This window comes from Solanum pennellii, chromosome 1, assembly GCF_001406875.1.
Source record: "Solanum pennellii chromosome 1, SPENNV200".
NCBI lineage: Eukaryota > Viridiplantae > Streptophyta > Magnoliopsida > Solanales > Solanaceae > Solanum > Solanum pennellii.
Window position 1 is genome coordinate 95,187,476 of NC_028637.1, and position 22,100 is coordinate 95,209,575.

Below are 22,100 nucleotides of genomic sequence, written 5' to 3' on the forward strand. Positions count from 1 at the left end.
AGAAAAAAGGAGTCTCTTTTCTGTTCTTTTTTTTACCAAAACAAAAATGGGGATAAGGTAGGGGATTATAAAAACCTTTCGCCTTCAAGATCCCTACTCTTCCTTGCTTTAACACAATAAAAAAAAAATTTAGTACTCGTGTTCTAAAAAGTTAAGTTATGAAGCTTTGTGCGACTAATCTAATAAGAAATTCAATGGAGTATTAAATTATTTTTGAATTGCATTTGACATTGGAGAGTAAAGAAAGTTGGAAATTAAAAAGCATGAAAAAGAAAGTTAGAAAATTTTTAAAAAAAACGCCCACCGTGGGGCTCGAACCCACGACCACAAGGTTAAGAGCCTTGCGCTCTACCAACTGAGCTAGACGGGCTTGTTGATGAATAATTATAGTTACAATAAATAATCCATTTTTCAGTCAAGTTATTACAGGTTAATTAAGTGGGCTATTTTTGTAGTTTTTTTTTTTTTGTTAATCATGTATAATTAAACTAATTGGAAGCTAAAATTAAATATGATCTTCAAGCCAGATCCTCAATTTTCAACCTTTAAGAGAGTTTTTTCTTTTTTTCAGAAAAAAAAAAATCAAGAATGGTTTATTAGTCTCAATTTTCAACTTTATTTTATAAAAGAGAAATATTGAAAACACTCCTGAAGTTGGAGTTAGTTTCGTCTCAAAACTATTGACAGTCTTAAAAACACCTTTCTATTTGACTAACTAAACTTAGATACACTCCGGATATGCAATATGACATAACAAGTGGTCTCAAACTCTTGTAGGAGCATGTAACTCTTCTTAATAAAAAGCCAAGAAACGTGTTAAAAACACCCTTTGACGAGAATTTAGAGGTATATTTCACTCATCTTACAAAATAGGAGGTGTATTTAGGTCAAGTTAATCCAGTAAAATGGTAATTTTTAAGGCTATCGATAGTTTAAGGATAAAACCAATAGTTTGTGTCAAGTTTAGAAGTGTTTTCAATACTTTTCTCTCCTTAAAATGAATAACAAAGTACTTTGCAATGCTTTTGCTAATTTATTTTATATTTTTTGAAAGAGCTTTGGACCACTTCTCTATGCTATAATCCTCCTTTATCCTTCCAATTCTATGTAGGAATGTTTCAAAATTTAATTATTTTGTTAACAATTGGTGCAATGTTAAATACACTTTGTTTTGATAAACACATTTAAGAAAATATAGATGATTATTATAGAACTACAAAGCGTTACAATTTAAAGTTTACATTAACTAAGAAAAAAAAAAGGACACAAACTATGCAAGCACTCCATATATATATACAGTGCTTGATAGAGCAACACAACACGTACATTCACATTACTTTAATTAATCCAACGTTTTACTAAATCAACTTGTCTCGAAATACAAAGAGAACAGGATTACATGATTTTTAATAGAAGAACAACAAAAAGGTTTCAATAAAAGTTATTGCATTTTATTCAGATTTGAAAAGAGGTGCTGATCCATTAACCTTCTCCTCCATTTTCAATTTCTCTCTTCTCTGTCATTATTCATAACACACAAGTTACATAATTAGACGAATTCGTCTATAACAAGTCATTCTTTATAATAACATTACGTTATACCAACCAAAAAATATCTAAACAAATAACATTGTTTGTTATAAAGAGATTTTACTGTATTTCTTTCTATCCTAGGGCGGGAAAAGGTTGATTTCCTATATGATTGCTCAACTAATAATTATTATTTCAGAAAGTCACTTTTCTTCTTGATTTTAATGATTTAATGAGATAATAACCATTTTAGAAATTAACTCAAAAGCCAATGAACTATTGATTAGATAATTACATTTCACTAATTCTTTTTTGTTTCAGGAAAAAAACACAACCGGAAAACTGTGAATTACATGGGAATTTTCCTAGAAATTAGTATAAAAATCTGTTAGGAAACTTATTTTAATCTCCAGAAAAATCCCATGTAATTCACGTCTTTCTTGTAAAAAAGAATGTTTTATTAATTATATTAAGGTTTTCTTTTTTCTTTTTCTTCAATTTGGTCGTATTATGTAAATAAAATGTTTATGTTAATACCTTTTCGAAGACTTCCTTCTGGTATCGATATCCCTGCATCGAAAAAACAAAAAATATTACTCCTATAGAAAATTAAAGTTTATGAGTTATAAACTTGTCACTCTGGACTCGTAATTTTTCGTGTTCACGATTAAATATTTATACGTAACGTCGAACTGACCTTGTCAGTTCCATAGATGTAATCACAGTAAGTGAAAACTGAAGCAAAGTTACTGTGACAACTTTCCCCAACAAAGTGATGATAATCATGGTATATAGCTCCACCATAAAATGGTATATACTTTGATGGGCTCCATGGAAATTCATACCTGCATGATTTTAAAAAAATAAAATAAAAAATGAATCGCGATGCGACTATAGTATGATATAATAAAAAAAAAATAAAATTATTGTGTGTAACGTTATAGTATATAACGCACCCGCTGTGAGTCTCAATTGCTTCAATTTGTCTCAAGACAAACCAAAGCAAAAATGTAAACATGTGACAAGGAACCAAAAGTGGGCCAAGAAAAGAAGCTAAGCCCAATATAATAATCTCAGCCCAGTGGGCATAAGGTGCTGCAAAACTAATTGGGGCCACATATTCATGATGAACTCTGTGGATTTTGTCATAACCCCATTTGTAGTGATGGAGCATTCTGTGAAGCCAATAATTTGCATAATCTTCAACTAAAAAATACACAAGTAATTGCCAAAATACTTCTGAAGCTGATGGCAGGGGTAAACTTGTCCTTATTCCAACCCACTGCACAGAGTACAAAAATTTAATAACTCACAAACAAAAAATATATATATTACTACTCCACTATCTATTTATTTTCATTTTTTTGCATGGTGTCAAACAGAAAATAATATAAAATATTGAGTTGTGTGTTTAAGGTTTATTGAATTATTTATTATCATATTTTATAGACTTCAGTGAAATAGATTCTACTTTAATTTAAGACATGCATAGGATACCTTTGGTGTCCTTTATGTTCAAAAACATAATAAAAATAAAGTAGTATTCAGTGTTTTAAAAGATGGGGGGCCAGATTTTTATGGATCGCGGAATGAGACATAATCCTTAAAACATGGGATGTAATTTCTATAAATTTACAAGATGTATTTCTCCTGTATTTTTTATTATTATTATTATATCACTATGAAATAAGTAAAGGTAATATTTTTTTTACTAGTTCTGTAATAAAAAAAATGATAATAATCATTGGCCTTCGTATCATTACACCAATAATAAAAAAAATATAAAAAAATTAATGTCCAGGTTGTACACTTCAAGTTAGAGCTAAATTTTAGGATATACGCCTTACAGATCTATATTTTTCTTTTGTGTGTTTATTACACCTTTCATTTACGTCCTCAAATGTTTCTAGCTAGCCCCACCCTAGAAACACATGATGTTGTGTATTTATTTTGACTTAAAAATGATGGCATTTTTGAACCATTCAAAGTGACACGACTTATTTCGAATAGTTTAATGATAATTTTAATTATTACATAATTTGAAATATTGACACTTTTTTTTTCGGTTGTAAAATATGAAGAAAAAAAAATTAAAACACATACCTCAATGATGGGATAAGAAAAAAGTTGTAGAGGACCAACAGCAAATACAAAAGTGATGATGACTTTTCTGTAACATTCCATCATTTCAGATAAAGTAAATGTAGTTTTGGGTTGAATCTTGTAAATTTCAAACTTTTTGGACCTTAATAGCTCAATCATAACCATTGGCAAAGGGACCAAAGTGTAGAAAATGATCAAAAAGATTGTGTTATGGCAATAGAGATAGAAATCTGATTTATTTGCTGTGTAATTGAACCATAATGTCTCTCCAAATGTCAAATTTCTCCCTAGAGACATAGAAGCCTCTTCAATACTCTCAAAAGGCAACATTTTTTTTTTTATGAAAATGTGATTATTATTTTTTTTCAACAATGTTGGATCTTATACTTGTTATTGTTGATGTTTTTGGTTTGTTTTTCTCTCTCTATGTATGTAGAGAGAGAAAAAGAGAGAGGGGGAAGAGATGAAAAGAAACAAAGAAGAAGATGTAGTAATGGAGAAAGGAAACTAGACTTGTTTAAAATTATAGGGAGAGAGTGGTGGGGAGAATTAAAAGGATTATCATTAGGTGTACTAAAAATGTGAGATGTGTAAGTGTAAATATTTTAAGGTAGAGATTATTATGAGATGAATAATAATTTTATTTTTGTTTTAATTTATCTATCTGATTTGATATGGATCGAGTGGAAAAATTAAATAAATAAGTTGTTATTTTAAAAATCCGTAAAATCTATCAAAATGTCATTTAACCTTATAGTTTTAAACAGTGATGGATTCAGAATTTGTTAGTTATTGGTGCTCAATTATTTTTTAATTTAAAACTGGTATTAAAATTGGGTGCTCAATTTACGTATCCATACAAACTATTGACTTTATTTTATAAATAATAGCGTTGGCTCCAAAATGTAATGGGTGCTAGCTCAAGCACCCATAAACATGAATGTGCATATGTCACTGGTTTTAAATCATGTGAAAAGTTGAAATTGAAAAATCAATCAAAATGGAAAAATGTATTTTTTAAAAAACAAACTTAAAAGAAAAGAATGTAACATGATTACTCTCTTTATATTGATTCATGTGATACAAATTAAATTTCAAAAGTCAATCAATTCTTTTCCAAGTTGTTTTTGATATTTAAGTTATTAAGTATAATGATTTACAATGTATTTTACATATTTTACGTAATATTTATCTCCCTTTATTCTAATTTATGTGATATATATAAAATTTTGAAAATGCAAAGACTTTTTATATGTTTTAAAATGTTATAATCTATAATTATTAAGATGTATAATATTTTCTACATAATTTTTTAGTTTATATAAAATGATAAAAAACAAAATTTTAAAGAATAATATAGTGGAATTACCAAATTACCCCCGATATACAAGCAAAAATGTTTGACTAGTTCTGCATGCTTATAGCCTCTTCTACTAATTATTATTATTTGTAATAAATGAAGTAGCATGCTTTTGAGTAGAAAAAATAAATACACCAAGTACATAGTTATACTCCTTTCTGGTTTTAAAATAAGTGATATTTTAATTTAAGAATCTTTTTTTAAAAAAACAATTTATTCTTATAAATAAAAAGTGGTTTTACTAATTTATTTATCATCAAATGAAATCTAATTAGTACTTCTTAATCATATAAACAATAATAATTTTGATAATATTAATTATTTCTTAAAACACTAAAATATGACTTAGCTAAAAATAAAATAAACAAATTAAAACACCACTTAATTAGAACGAAGAAAAAGTAAATAATATATTTAGAATGTTTAAATGGTTTAGTTTAATTTAATTTATTAATATGAAGAAATAAAAAGATCTACTACTAATATTTGACAAGGGAGCAAAGAGAGTAAGAAATAATTAAAGAAAAATTCAAACGTAACTAATAAATAATAATAATACTCATAATAAATAAATAAAGAGTGCCAAACTGAAAAATGGTGAGCAAAATTCAAGGGCCTAAATAGGTCTTTTGCCTTTTCTTTACAACTATTTAATTTATTTATTGGATTTTGTTTGAAAAAAATATATTTTTATAATCTCAAATTAGAAATATATTAAATGTATTAAAGTATCTTCTATTTACTTATTATGAAAAGTTATATATTATAAATAAATTAAAATTGAAAGAAGTAATTTTTTAAACTTGTTTTTTTATATTCCTCCCATTTCATTTCTGATATGCATCTTATATTATTAACATGTGTGGTAGGTAGAATGCGATTAAACTCTATTTTCTCCATACAATAAAAGATGCTAAAAAATCTCTTATTATGATATTTGCACATGAAATGTTTGATCGATCAATGTATGAGTTGAAAATTATAAAGTTTTAATTTAAATCTCATTAGAGAATTTATTTTTAAAAAATGTTGGATTGTTTAATTACATGTCTTTTAAGTTTGATAGACAGAATCATTTGTTATTAGTTGGAGGATGCACTGTCTCGTGAAATAGTCCATTATCAAGAAACACGAAAGAGAGAAAGACTTTTTATCGTAATATTTCGTTTATTTATCATCGTATTTAATTTTTATATTAAAGTTTAACTAATATAAATTCACATTGCAAAAGATTTCTTCAAAAAAAGTAATCTTTGCCGAAAACAATTACATATCCAAGATTCAAAACTAAAATATCTTATTAACGAAAGAGCAATTTCATTCATCACACCATATCCTTTTCGTATAACCATACCATAACAAAATGTATAAAGAGTAGGGAATCCTTTTGTTGCCACACCGTGCTGTAAAAATTAATAAATATATACGTATAGTTCTCCATTCATTTTTCAATTTTTATTTTATAAAAGTTAAACTGATTAATTTTTAAAACTCAATTAGGTTAATTTAATATTTTTTAATTTAAAATTCAAATGATTGAAAACTATTTAAAAGAAAACATTATAAATTATAATCATTTTTATATTGATATGATAAATAATATATATTTTAAATATTCATCAAAATGTCCATCATTTAACTATCGAAAAACAAAATGCCTAGTACACTTTATCTCCTCATAAGTTTTATAACTTTTGTGGTCACGCAATAGCCGCTCATATAGCGTAGTGTGGTGGGAGAGATGGGATAGCATAATCGTATATACAATATTTTATTGGTGTGATAAAATAAAAATAAATATTTAGGTTATTTTATTTCATTTTTTTACTGTATAAAATAAACTTTTACTATCTTAAATTAACTAAGATAATTTTAAAATTATTATTAGATATAAAATATATTATTTAATAAAATATACATCCAAAATTATTATCCTTATTTCATTAATCAGACTACTTCCTCGAGTTTTAAATCATTAACAAAAACAAATATAATACTACAAGCAATAGTTTCCATTTTATCATTTTGGGGCTAACTTATTGTAAACCAAATAACTCACAATGTAACAATATTTTTATTTATTTTTATTTGTCATATTTAAATTTAACATATTTATTAAAAGAACACATTTAATTACCACAAAATTCTAATTAATTGATTTAATATTAGCTTTTAAAAAATTGAGTAACTAATACAAAAAAAATAATTATTACTTGAATGAAAGTGAAATATCAACCCCTAACATATACTTATCTTTTTATGAATAACTGACGTCAATAAATGTTGTCCGTACATGATTCAATTATTTCACCGAATATAATTTGTTTGTTTATGACTTTTTTATTGCAAACATTCGTCTCTAATTACTTGTCAATCGTTAAATTGACACGTTTATTAAAACGATAATAAATTATAAGCTGAATTTATCATTTTATCTCTATTAATTAAAAGTTGATATAAAGTTCTATATTTTTAAAGTAATTAATTATTTATTTGAGGGTATAACAGGTAGGAAAAATTATATTTTTTTATTTATCAAAATGTATAAGTAATTTAGGACAACTATAAAAGAAAAAGTGAAGAATTAATTAGGGACAGATATCTCACAAATTGACGAATAAGTATTCCCTTTGTTTGTCAATTATACTATTTTAAATTATCCAACGATTTTATCCATTTTATAATTTTTTTTAAAAATCTTACACTTAATTTATAATTTATTCTTTATTATACTTTTCAAGATATTATCTATAAAAAATAATATAGTAAAATATTTTTTTATTTATATTTTATAAAAAAATGTGTAAATTAATAGAGAACAAAAATCATTGACCAAAAATATATCATAAATTTATAAAATAAATAGAAATTTTACAATTAAGGTGAATTACATGAGGCGCAGAGTTTTTTTGTCAAAGTTAGTGTCAGAGTTACACAAGATTCGAAAAGATTCCCTTCTTGATTTTTGCTTCTATTTTGGTTGAGAAAGTTACACGTAATTTTATTCAAATTAATTTATTTACAGTCGTAAAAAGAATATTTATTTTTTAAAATTACGTCATGACGATACATTATTTTTTGTTTTTAAAGCATAAATCACGTGTTTAATTCACGCCATCCACAAAATTTGGGTCCATTTGCAAACCTTAAAATTACTAAATTGCCCTAATTTATTGAGTCATTTAATAGTTGAATAAGATTCGTATTATTCATGTATTAATTTTGGCACAATTTATTTTACGTTTAGTATGTAGATAGAAATTATGTCATTTATATATGAATTAATATTATGTTTGAATTATGATTTAAATATATGCATAGCTAATACGTGTCTACATTATTTTATACGAAAAAAATAAAATAATTAATACATAAGTAACTTATTCATGCATAATTAATACTTCTTCTATTCAGTAATATTTATTTACTATACTAAAAGTAGTTGTTCAGCAATATTTTTCAGTTTAGAAAATTAAAAATAATTTATTTTTTGTGTCTATTTGCCCCTTATTAAGTAGTATAAATACTTTCTCCGTTTCTTCTTATATGACATCTGTTTCTATAAATAGTTGTCATTTTATAAAATTAATACGTAAATTATTTTATTTTTTCCATTATATCCTTAATAGAATAGTTAATAAATCTTGAAAATACATACTTTGACCAACCTAAGAAATCTATAAGTAATGAATATTTATTGGAGTACTTTATACATAAACTTCTTTTCCCATTCACTATTAAAAAAAAAAAGATTTTGAAAAGGAAATATAAACAAACCAATGAAAAACTTTTTATACAAAAAAAAATATATATATATAGGAAAATTGAGATGGAAAAATTTTAAAAACAATTGAGGAAAAAAATGGCTCCAAAAATACATTCAAAAATTTAAATAGTTAGCTAAATGCTTTTTAATTTTTGAAATCTAGCATATTTGTCATTTATTATAAAGTTGACTTTAAAAAAAATAAATAAGGGTAAAATAGTAAAATTACTTAATTTTCTTCTAAGAAAAATAAATAAGGGTAAAATAGTAAAATTACTTAATTTTCTTAATGCAAGTGCAAATTAAAAAAGTAATACATAAAAAGTATGAGTTTATCATTTTATTCTTATTAATTATGAAGTGGATGACTTAAAAAAATTAAAGTTTTCAAGAAGTTATAATTAATTGAGAGTATTAGATAATTTTCTTTTTATCTTTTCTTAATTTATTAAAAAAATAAATAATTAGAAACAATTAAAAAAAATGGAACAAATAATGAAAGACAAAACAAATAATAAACAAATATACTTGACAAAAAGAGTACTCAGCATAAAATAATACATAAATGTCCATTAAAGACTAGATAATTAATCTTTGATTTGTCTGATTAGAGCAAGAGGAACCACGAGGCTAAATATCAAGGGAAAATTTACATAAACTGTCCCTCTAAACAAACTAATTACCTAAATTTATTAAGATAAAAATCTTTTTTGGCTAAAAATTTTTGTCAGATTTGGCCAAAATTATATGTTATCTATACTATTTTATTTTTTAATTTTAATACCTTTTAGTTAGAAAATTAAAAAAAAATCAGTTCATTTTAAAATTAAATAATTTTTTTAAATTTCTAACTTAAATTTCAATTAAAATTTTCTCATCGTTTAGTATTAATTATTTGTTCAAATACTCGTTAATTAATTAATAGAATACCCATAGGCTATAAAATATTTGGGATTACCCAGATATCTCCTCGATTTGCACACTCGAGCAGTGGTTTATTTTTTCTTTTTTCATTTATTGTTTTTGTTTTTTCTTTTGTTATTTTTGTCTTTATCTCGTTTATTATTATTTTTTATCTCATTTTATTATAAGATAAATTGGTATCAATTAAACAAAAAAATTTAAGTTACTATTTAGATTGATAACATACGACAAAAGAAATCAATTATTTTTAATCGTATTCATGCATCCTATTTGATAGTATAAGATAAAGAAAACAAAACAAAACAAAACATAAAATAGAGTTTTTGAAATGAAATGGAATAAAATATAGTCTAATACTCGTATTTTACATAGAGATAAATTAAATATCATTTTTTTCCTCGTGTTTTATTCGTCAGTTTAAAAGATAATATTCTTTTATAAGTTACACTTTTATTTTATTTAGAGAGTTAATATTTAAATAAATTAATTTTAAAATTTTATTAATTAAAAGATAAAATAAAAAAATTTCTAAGTCAATCATTATATCTTAAGTCAAATAAAAAATTAACTACCTAAATAAAAGACGAAAAGAGTACTAATATGAACAAATACACTATTTTAGAATTTAGAAGTAATAAATTGCAAATGGACTCACCCATCTTAAAAAATTTCAAATTCAAGTTTTGTCCATTCCCATGGTTATTACCTTTGCTTTGTTTCATTAAGCTAGTGTTTTTGCCTCAAATTTTTAAACATTTTGGATAAATTATTTTTTGGTAAAGTTTTACCATATATTTGATTATAAGTTTTATGAGAAATATTTGATGATTTTAAAAAATATAATTTATATCCTCATAAGTTTTAAAAATTATTGAACATGCCTTGAAGTTTGTATTATCATTTAATGAATATGTTTCCAAAAAATAATTTTATAACATAATTAATAATAATCAATAATAATAAAATAACAATACGAGCAAAAAAATACTCTAATCATATACTTAAATTTGATCAATGATTTAGGATGAATATAAATCAATTAAAAAGAAATTGTTTTTTTTTTGCCACATTTTGTAGATAGCAGAGAAGAATAATTATCACGTAGTTATTAATCGAGTAATTTGATAGACAAAATATAAAAGTTTTAGAATAATTTTTAAATTTTTAAAAATTACTGAGTGTTAGAACTTGCCTGAATACTAATTTTTTTAAATAACTAGAAATCTTGAGATATTTGACAAACCAAAGTGGTAAATGACTAGAAATCTTGAGATATTTGACAAACCAAAGTATTTTAAAAGATGAAAAAATATTTAAAAAATCATTCTGACCAAAAAGATTTTCCCTTTGACAAATATATTTGTCATATAATGATAAGTTATACGATCAAACACCATTTATCAAATATTTTTCTAAGTTTTCACCGAATATATTTTTGATCAACCGGTCTAAGAGTTTGTCCCACCGATTTTGTCTTAATTGTCATTCCTAATTATTCATGAATATATTTCAATTAGACCCCTAAAAGTGATTAACTAGTACGTAGCAGAATTATTTTTACAGAATAAAGGAGACAAGGTTTTAAAAAAATATTTTGGGCTAATATTTAACCACGTAAAATCGGAAAAATTACATAAATTAATAAATTTTAAAAAATAATTACTGATTTTAGCGATACTTTTTGTTTATTACCATTTATAGCAATGATTTGTTAAATCTATAATATACACTAAAAGTGAATTATGTATGCAATATATATGAATTATAATTATTTTTTGAAATATATGATGTTTGTTTGGTAAAAAATTGTCACATTGTATTATAAGTGTATTAAAATGTGTGATAAATGTATTATTCATCATTAAAATATGTATTATATGTGAATAATAAATTGTTCTTTGTAATATGTATTAAACTTGTATTATAAATAAATTAAAAATAATCAAGTAAAAAATATATATTGTTGCTATAAATGGTAAATATTTTTTTATTATAGTATATTTACGTAAGTTTTGGGAAACTTACATAAATATACTATGATAAAAAAACATTTACCATTTATAGCAATAACATTTTCTTTTTCACTTGACCACTTTTAATTCATTTATAATACAAGTTTAATACATATTACAAAGAACAATTCATTATTCATATATAATACAAGTTTTAATGATGGATAATACATTATAACACATTTTAATACACTTATAATACAATATGACAATTTTTTACCAAACAAACAAAATATATTTCAAAAACAATTATAATTCAAATATATTGCATACATAATTCACTTTTAATACATATTACAGATTTATCACAATATTGCTATAAATGGTAATAAACAAAAAGTATTGCTATAATCAGTAATTATTTTTTAAAATGTATTAATTCATGTAATTTTTTCTGGAAACTTGCATAAATATACTATAATAAAAAAATATTTACCATTTATAGCAATAACATTTTTTTCACTTGATCACTTTTAATTTATTTATAATACAAATTTAATTTATATTACAAAGATAAATTTATTATTCAAATATAATACAAGTTTTAGTGATGGATAATACAATTATCACACATTTTAATACACTTATAATATAATGTAACAATGTTTTACCAAACAAACATAATATATTTCAAAAACAATTATAATTCAAATATACTGCATACATAATTCACTTTTAATACATATTACAGATTTATCACAATATTGTTATAAATGATAATAAATAAAAAGTATCGCTAAAATCAATAATTATTTTTAAAAATATATTAATTCATGTAATTTTTCCTTTGTTTTATTCGGCTAATCAGAGATTAATTCAACTTTAAAAAATAGTAGTAGTAAATATCCCATGTGTATTAGAAATGACCAAAAAATTGAATTAAATTTGTTCCTATTTTATCTACTAGATTAAATTATCATACCACACTAAAAATAGTTTATCCTCCTTCCATGTATTAAATTAAATGTTAAAGATTATTTTTCGGCTTAACATTGCCCTTCATAAACGAAACAATGATTATATATAAAACTTGATTAAAACACAGACTTTATTTATTAATCTAAATGTTAGTATTTTATACTATGATATAGAGTAAATTAGATATAGATGTTATTAACTAATGAAACATATCTTTTAGGATCTACCTGTTGGGATGTTAACTAATCTATAAGATATGAGTAACGAGAATATATTTTTATTACGTACTCATAATATTCACCTATGAATAAATTAATATTTTAATATAATGATTTTTTGTGATCATGTTTATTGGTGTCATTTTCAGTGTATTTGAGTATTTAAATACATCGACAAAATAAATTATTTCGACACTTAAATTATTAACTGCAAATTGCAATTAAACATCTAAATTCATTATACAGTGTTCATATTAATATTTTCGATTCAAATTTCGACTATAAATATATACGATCGTAACAAGTAACTCTTTAATTTTTTAAAATTCTTTTTAGACACTTGAATTAAGTTTTTCTATTAAGCATTTAATTTAACAAAATATTCTAATTAAATTCTTTTAGTTCACATATGTGTTCTCTATCATCCATTACACAAATAAGTTAATTCTTACCCAAAAAAAAAGAAGTTAATTCTTAAAATATATCACCTACTTTAAATATATGTATTTATCTTAATAAACTACAAAATCTCATACTTATCTCAATCAAGATTAATGTGTATATTTATGTTGGGGATGACATGCTAGACTTAATGTGTATATTTAATTATGACTTGATGTGTATATTTAAGAACATGACATATAAAATGTATTTTTTTTCTTCCCATCTAGTGTTTCTCAATTCATATTAGATATCAGACTAAATTTGAGTACCTTAAATTCATGAAAATATGTTGGTCATGGTGAATATACTGTTATGCGTCTCCTCTTGCTTATGTAGTAATAAAATATAAATAACGGCTAATAATAGAGACTACTAATTAATAACCTGTAACAACAATCAAGAAATATTAATATTATATGAAGATCATACTCTCTCCGTCTTTAATTATTTGTCAATATTTTTAGTTATTTTTATATTCTTAATTATTTTGAAAAATATAAACTTTTTTAAAATCTTAATTTTTTAATTTATCTACTTCTTAATTAATAAGGGTAAAATAATAAAAATTCACAATATCAATTTTTTTAAAATAAATGTAGCAATTTAAAAATGAAGTAATTAGGGACAAATGAAATTTATATTGTATTAATTAATGCTATTCAACAGTCAAATACGTTTTCCCAAATTGGATCTAAGTACAAACTGATGTGGGAATTAATTTAATTTACAATGATTGCATATGGTTATGCCAAAGTTTCTTTTGAGATAATCACATTCTATTTTCAACGTCTAATGTACTTTTATGATGAAAATATTTTTTATCTTTTTTTTTATATAAAATATTTCTTAAAAATAATAAAATTTTCCAATTTTCTTCATCAATGATCATAACAAAATAATTGAAAAATAATATTTCTCAAACCTTTTGGAAGATCAAACTAATCACCAATTTATGTAATGTAACATTTCAGTTGAAATATGGAAATTATCACTAAAGTTCATAGCCTCTTCATTCACATGATAATATCAAATTATAAAGGAAACGACGATATTTTTGAATCATTATTATGATATTAAAGATGTTTTTGATTAAGTAGATGAAAAAGGGGATAATAAATTCTATAAGCGAATTGAAAAAATGATATTTGTGCGTAATTTTTAATATGTTAAGCACAATTATTTTTTTAAATCCTTTTTCAATTTTCATTTCAAATTCTATAACAAAGAAACCTTATAAATAAAGTAAATAAGAGTAAGTTACTAAATAAATCAAATAGTAACGAAGGATATGAATTGAACTATTTTACTTACTCTAGGAATACGTTAAAGTTTGGCTACTGTTATCTATATATGTTTCAATAAATCGATAACTTTTTAAATATTTTAACGAAATTTTATTTAAACACATGATAAAATATTTCTACTAAAACATGTTCGGACATCTTTTTTCTAAAAACAATTTATGTGGATGGTAACCCAGACACTGACATAATAATAATAACAATAATAATAATAATAATATAGCGACGTCATGAGAAAACTTAAGGGCCCGTTTGGACAAAAAAGGAAGGTCCCAATCGAAAGCACCTCCTTTGCACTCCATTTTCTCAGCCCCCCATTTACGATTTACGCCATGTGCTTTAAACGTTTTATTTAGAGGAGTTTTTATATTTATGAGATCTGGAAAATAAAAATTCGGATTGTAAATTAGCTAACAGATTTTATAACTTGTTTGGTTAATTTTTTGGATGATCAAAAAGTACTATCTTTTTTTAATTAAAAAAACACGATGTGGTTTAACTTAGTTTATAAAAGAAAATTAAGAAAATGCACAGGTACCTCTTCAACTTATGTCCGAAATTTCAGAGACACACTTATATTATAATAAGGTCCATTACCTCTGAACTTATTTTATAAGTAAATTTCTACCTTTTTCGGCCTACGTGACACTAGTTTGAGAAAAAAGTCAAACGTCCACAAGATAATGCCACGTAAGTAAAAGGTAATTTTAAAAAACTATAAGTAAAAGGTAATTTTACTATATTACCAACTGAACAAAATAAATATATTGATCTTATAAAATGAACAAATATTATTAGACATTCAAAAATAATTATTGGACGGAGAGTAGTAAACATTGTGAGTTTTTTTATTACTAAACAGTATAAAAATCAATATATTTGCATAGAAAATGTGGACCTACCAAATTAAAGATTAAGATATTTACACCTTAGGATCACTCTGAGCTTTTGACACATTTTATTCCATGCTTGAATTTCCTTACGCATGACAAAAAATGTGAATAACCTAACTTCTCAGTCATAGCAAAACAACGATAATATTAATATACCCAGTGAATATTACAAGCGAGATACGGAGACAGTAAAATATGTACAGACCTTACCTCTACCTCGTAGAGATAGAGAGACTGTTTCTAAAAGACAGTCGACTCAAATGCTTCTCAGTCACATAATAGAAAAGTTCCACATTACAATATTCGTCAACAATATTTTTTCTTTCATAAGATTTTCTATTAAAAAGAAAAAGATACTTTATAGTTTCTTGCAATTGTGCATTTAACACTTCACCCTTAAACTGTATGAAGAAAATCTTGTTGGGAGCGCCAATGGACCCTGCAGAGTGCGACTCGGATAAAGTCGGAGCTCTAATGTGGGCTCTGGACACCGGATGGAAAACCGAGAAAAATATAAGCTCAGGGGGAAGCATCAGGCTGTCTTTCTGGCAAGGAAGCTTGGAATTCTGGTAATGCTTCACAAGAATCATATATCTTCCTCAAGGTTGGAAACTCAGACTGAACATGCACAATAATGTCAACATCAAAATGTGAGATTTTTTTTATCTGCTAGTGAGGCAACAAAGAGGGTGGGGTAAAAGACAGTAGAAGATGCACGTTAGGTTCACAAATATTAAATGAATGTGACAGTATATATATTCCAGAGGAGAGAAAACAGGACACATGTTTCAGTTTTCACAAGTGATGTAAAATGTTAAGCCACACAAAAATATAGAAACAAAGGCTACGTATTTATTTTTCATATATGACTGTAAACTATGATAGGGATGTCGATGGCGCGAGTGTGGTGTGCGTTCTATCTCAATCCACAAATTTACAACCTATGTATATAGTAGTTTTTATGCAATTATTATGAAACAAATATAGCTAGATTTTACTTAATTACGAAATGTAGCAGTATTTTAATTTTAGAGTTGAGGAAGACACTATATTCACACAATGTATAATGTCTCTACCTAACTATATCCATGTGTGCCTGACTGCCTGCTATAGAACTCCAAACTATCGTCACACTGATAATTTTTTAAACCTAGTGCAATTTTGAATAAATAAAGGGCCTTATTTCGCTATATCGTGTAATTTTTCCTAACATGAAATGATAATGAAATCTTGTCTCAATTAAGGTAAAGATTCGATGAAAATGATCACGTAAATCTTATGTGTATGCCATGAAAATGGCATTCCATTACCTTATTGCCAATTAGCCATCCCTAGTACTATAGCTTATTTTTGGTGGGGAAGGTGAGATTCAGAGCCAAACTCATATCAACTAAGTTCACTAACAAGCTCATGCTTGGTTACTTAGTCAAATAAGATGTGCCAAGCTTGAGCTCGTACTTGAGCTTATCTATTCAAGTGTTAGTTCAGAGCTCGATTCAAGTTGGCTCGTTTTGTAGTTAAGGACAATGAAGTTTGTTTAATCCAACGCAGAGAGACTTGAGGGATCTCAGAAGATTTTAAACTAGTTATCATGTTGCAGCCAAAAAAAAGACCCAAATACATTTAGTAGCCACATAAACTTACCATGTCAATGTCAAACCTTTTAGTAGCTACTGCAATTTGAGGTGCCAAAAACACGTCAGCCTACAATGTTCACCGTGTTATATCAGCTGGGATCATTTAGGAATAACATTGTCAAGATTATTAGTAATCATTTAACTGTTGACATGATATTATCTCCACTACTTTCGAAGCTCACGGAATTCAGGTGCACAATAAACAATGCTATCAAGAAAGCATACAAGCGCTAGACAAAATACCATATATACTTCATCTCCTGTAGCATACTTTCCAGCAGAACCTGTCAGCAATTTTTCAAGAGCTGCTCTAAAACAAAAGAAATTTCTTCAGAACCAATTAAACAAGAGGTTCAAGAACAATACTGAACAAAATTCACTACATCAGGCAACAGAAGGAGTCCTAGTTGAATCTTAGAATCTATAGAAACAAGAGGATAGTGTCATCTTGTCTAATTTGTACCAGACGCCTAAGCAAACAAAACGAGGATCCTGAACACTGCCAGGCTAAAAAACCCATACAGAACTAATTTTACTCTTTTGACTCATGAAAATCAAATTGACTACCAATTAAGGCGAATATGATCTCTATCCAGATATACGAGATACCCTTTATGACAATTAATCCAATAAATGTTCAATTGGATTTTCAAAAAGTTTGAACATGTAAAAACCATTAGCATAGTTGTATGGAATCAAGTTTCAAGAACTCAATTGATAATATAGAAGATCGAAATCCCACTCATTTGATGATTTCCCTATTATACAAGTTATATTTACAAACCAAAAAGTAGTCCGCTACATAGAAAATATCTAAGCAAAACTAACTCCTTGATAACCAATCCAGTGAAACTATGTCAAATAAATTAGAAAAAGAGACTCCATGATGATGAAATTTCTTTTTTTTGACGAGTACAACATGAGCATTTATGTACCAAAACAACTCAAAGCTCAAGCATCAAATTAACTTGAAAGCTTTATTGGTGACTTTTCTTTTCTCACGTGGACTAAATGAGTATGGTAAATAGAACATGCCTAAAACTTATCTGACAGGAGTACATTTCCTGCAGTGGATACACAAGCAAGCATAGCCTGCTTGGCTTTACATAATTTCCCATTTTTACCTTCTTTTCTTAAAAATCAAAGGTAGTTTCAATTTTTAAAACCTAGGCAAGGAAGAGATTATTCTATTAAATCATTGATAAAAACTCAAATACAAAAATGTCTCTGAGGACTGGAGGGAGGAATGATATAATTCCCTAAAGCTACAGTGAAGTAGCAGAAAATTGTTAGGAGATGGTTAAGAAAAGAGCAAAGAACAAACTTAGGAATCGACAGGAAAATTCTAAAGAAATTTACCTCCAAAACCTTTTTGTATGTGAAATTTTGCCCATAATTGTTTCTCTTCAGGACCAACCCTTTCTTCCATGTACCTCTGAAAATTGAATGGCAATTATTATGGCCCTGACAAAACAAGATCCTTAACAAGACAGCATAAAACGGGACTGCTGGAGCAAGAGAAATACCAGCACTGATAACATATGAAGTGGCTGCATATTGGAGCTGACAATACTTGCTGCCTGCAGAGAAAGACAAGGGGTGCACAACTTTTATCCTAGTTGCAACCAAACTTGCTCCTTAGAACATATTTTATGAAAAAAGTCAATGTTCATCATCCTTAAATTTGGAGATAATATATATCACCATTCTTCGAGATATCTTGCCCTTATGGACTCAAGATAATGAGCATACACATGCAACACAATTCAAAATGCCCTTCAAGGACTTCTTTTTCAGATTAATTCATAATGCCCTTCAAGGACTTCCTAAGTGAAAGGATCCATAGGCACTTGGATCTAACCTGAAGATTGAGAGCTCTTAATTGAGGTTTAATTGGCAACAGGGGTCTCTGATGATACTTCTCTTCCAAATACTAGCCAAACAGCAAAGAGATTAACACACACAACTGAATCATTCATGATGGTGTCAGGATTAGGAATCAAAGAAGATCATATAAGCTTAAGAGATCCTACCAGTAAAATTGCATAGGAGTCTGAAATTACCACATCACCATCTACCAAAACAGGAACATAATGAAGAGGATTTAATTTATCAAACTCTGCAAATATGTATATGACATTAGTCAGAATTAACGGTGCTACAAGAAATTATGCATATACCACCAATATTCATTCTGGAAGCATTGCTCAAACTCAGAAACTATACTAGCTAATCACTGAACACTGATTGCTATGGAAGATCGTGTTTATGCTCGTGTTAGGTAAAAAATAAATGGATCCAGAACTTCATCACAGTTCTCATAACTGTATTGCAGAGGCCGGCTGCCGGTATCACAAAGTTCTACAATCTGAAGTTGAAACTGACTTTCCCCAACTCAATCAAGAGAGAATATCCTTATATCATCAAGTAGACCTATCTATGCTTCATCTTCTTTTTTTTTTCCTGGATAAATTTGTCTGCTTTGACGCTTTCAACAGGGCAAGAGCTTGCATGTATACAAATGCTTAAATAAACTGACGCTACCTACACACTATTATGGATATCCCATAGTAAGACTTCCAATTATTTATACACCTTTAATCCTTTCTTGACTTAAAAAAGGTCTTATATTACAGGAAGATTTAGGCACCAATAACCAGAGAGCTAAGTGTACTTAAAAGGCTACTGGCTCAGCATCCTTACCAAAGGAAGTGAACGATTAAATGGGCATATATTTCCGTCGAGAAGGGTGATCTTAATCATATCACAGAAAATGTCGATTGGACAATTTTATGCTGTCTTAGAGAGGAGGATAGTTTGAGCTACAAAAACTAGAAATCAGAACCTGAAACAGCTGCTATTTTAAGATGATTTGGAAGACATGCTGCGTGAACGATGTCCTATGGATAAATATGGGTAAGATGAGATCTTATTGGTACCAATTAATAAAACACTTCAGAAAAATATTGTAAATCATGAATGTTCCTGGGGTTGTAGAACCCACTGACGATGAGTCTTTTTTTTCCCTGATCAGTCCCACTGAATATGAGACATCTCTCATTGCCTATTGGCATAATAAACATAAAGCAGTCACCTCAAGCCTAAGTTACAGATATGCATAGGCTTTTTTACTATATCACTGGCTAATGAGATTACTGTCAGGTGAAGCTGGAAACATCACAAGGAAAATGCCAAGGGAAATGAATAATTTTAGGGATGGGCCTGAATTATTTAACCTAAAGCTGAACACTTGCATGAAGTTAAGATCTATTTCTCTTAAACCCGGTCAGTGTTCAAAGTTCAGATATTTGGTACCCTGCCACGGGGAGCTCTCTATTATAAGCAGGCTAAAGAAGCAAAGGGGCAATTCACAACTGAACAATATGTGTGTTATACTGGGGAATTCGGCATAGAGCAATTAACAAGAAGTTTAAAAAAAAAAATTCAGCTTATTGGTTCTGAACCGTGCATAAGCTAATGTTATGAGTTATCCAAAACAGTCGAACGAACTTCTCTTACTTGTCGCGGAAATAGTTTCTAGTTCTACCCAGTTCCCATCACTATAGTAATCATGAGGTATAAGCTACTAGTGTTATACGTTTCAAAAACAGCCAAAGGGCTTATTCATACTCTTAACTGAATGACTGCTATTTCTGTTCATCACTACAATAATCAAGGACTATTCACTATACGAGTTTTGTTTAAAAGTAATCATGGCTCAGGAGCTATAAGCAAAAGCTTCACTTAAAGGGCTTACATAGACTCTGAAGAACCATGAAGTTGAACCATCAATAGCATATAGTAATGTTCACATTCTAACAAATATGGCAGCAACTAGTATCTCTATGTCTAATTAAGCAGATAGGAGCTAGATTAGCCAATCTTCAGACTGTCGGACACACCGTTATTTCTATTTAAAAATCTGCAGAGACATCTCGTCCACACCACAAAGAATAGCTTCTTGGCTGGAGTTATCCACTACTTATAGTAATTTCTATGGGAAATCTTCTTTTATCAACACAATATTGCCCTCAAGAAAAGCCTTTGGTAATTCTGAATTCCATACAGGTGAATGACTATCAAAAAAATCAAACAAAATACCTGAAGTGAACTGTTCTCCTTTGCCAAGGTTGACTGCTCTATATTCATAAGAAAGACCTGTGAATCCCAGAAACCAAAACACAAAGTTAACAATCAAATAATTATTCAGTTGAAGTCCCCAACCCCAACACTCACCCCCACAAAAAAAAAGAAAGGATATTAAACAAAAATTCAATCTTGGGATTGACCAAGAATAGACCTTTGAGATTTAAGGCGAAGCGAACTCTCCAAGAACATGAACTTTGCCAGAAAGAATACAATACAATCTTCGAAACCCATGTTGAATCAGTTGCCTTCTTCTGTCAAAATGCATCGAACTTGGAATTTATTACATAAAAATGTAAGCTTTCAATTTCTCGTTCAGCTCAAAATTAGCTCCTTTCAGCTTTGTGTTTTTTGGTTGGTGTGCGTGAAAACAGAGAGACAGAAAGAAAACTTACCCTTGAGTTATCGGATTCCATGGAAGAACCCGAAATGGGAACAGCTAATGAAACATCAACAATGGAGTTGGTAGTTGGAGTTACAGTGTTAGAAAAATGTCTACCAAACCACAGTTGAAAATTGTCAGCTTTGACTAGTTTAATATAGGATCTGCTTATTTGCAACAACATTGGCGGATTTATCTTCATTTCTACTCACTTTTTCGGAAAAATTACAGTTTCTGCTCTCTGTTGTACATCTGAATTCGTATAGGAGAAAGATATATATATCTAAAGATAAATTGTATTAAATTATTTTGATCAAAAGAGAAGAGATTTTTTTTTTTTTTAAAAAAGAGAATGGTTTATTTTAGGGTTAGGACCAAAAACAATATTCCCTCGATCTTAATTTATATGTTATTTTTTATATTTTAAAAATCAAATGGTTTAAATTTAATTAAAAATTTGTGTATA

At 27.1% G+C, this 22,100-nt stretch overlaps 2 protein-coding genes and 1 non-coding gene across 4 annotated transcripts; all 3 read right to left on the reverse strand.

Annotated features, from left to right (window-relative positions):
• Positions 1-297: 297 nt before the first annotated feature.
• On the reverse strand, positions 298-370 carry TRNAK-CUU. The gene has a single exon. It is a non-coding gene; the product is annotated as a tRNA-Lys (tRNA).
• Positions 371-1,271: 901 nt separating this feature from the next.
• LOC107003251 (methylsterol monooxygenase 1-1-like) lies at positions 1,272-4,189 on the reverse strand. The gene is made up of 5 exons (XM_015201556.2): positions 3,634-4,189; positions 2,487-2,812; positions 2,228-2,375; positions 2,068-2,100; positions 1,272-1,517 (listed from the first exon to the last, which is right to left on the reverse strand). Exons 1-5 carry the CDS (start codon positions 3,961-3,963, stop codon positions 1,452-1,454), a joined length of 903 nt encoding a protein of 300 aa, XP_015057042.1. The 5' UTR covers positions 3,964-4,189; the 3' UTR covers positions 1,272-1,451.
• An 11,405-nt stretch (positions 4,190-15,594) lies between these two features.
• LOC107008886 (glutathione S-transferase zeta class-like) lies at positions 15,595-21,942 on the reverse strand. 2 transcript variants are annotated; one of them, XM_027915770.1, is made up of 10 exons: positions 21,648-21,942; positions 21,407-21,506; positions 21,208-21,264; positions 19,140-19,180; positions 18,968-19,039; positions 18,633-18,686; positions 18,466-18,541; positions 17,350-17,411; positions 17,114-17,173; positions 15,595-16,087 (listed from the first exon to the last, which is right to left on the reverse strand). In XM_027915770.1, exons 1-10 carry the CDS (start codon positions 21,834-21,836, stop codon positions 15,989-15,991), a joined length of 810 nt encoding a protein of 269 aa, XP_027771571.1. In that variant the 5' UTR covers positions 21,837-21,942; the 3' UTR covers positions 15,595-15,988. The 2 variants fall into 2 exon arrangements, with proteins under 2 accessions (XP_027771571.1, XP_015063582.1); XM_015208096.2 differs by having other exon boundaries at positions 19,140-19,225; positions 21,648-21,938.
• Positions 21,943-22,100: the final 158 nt, after the last annotated feature.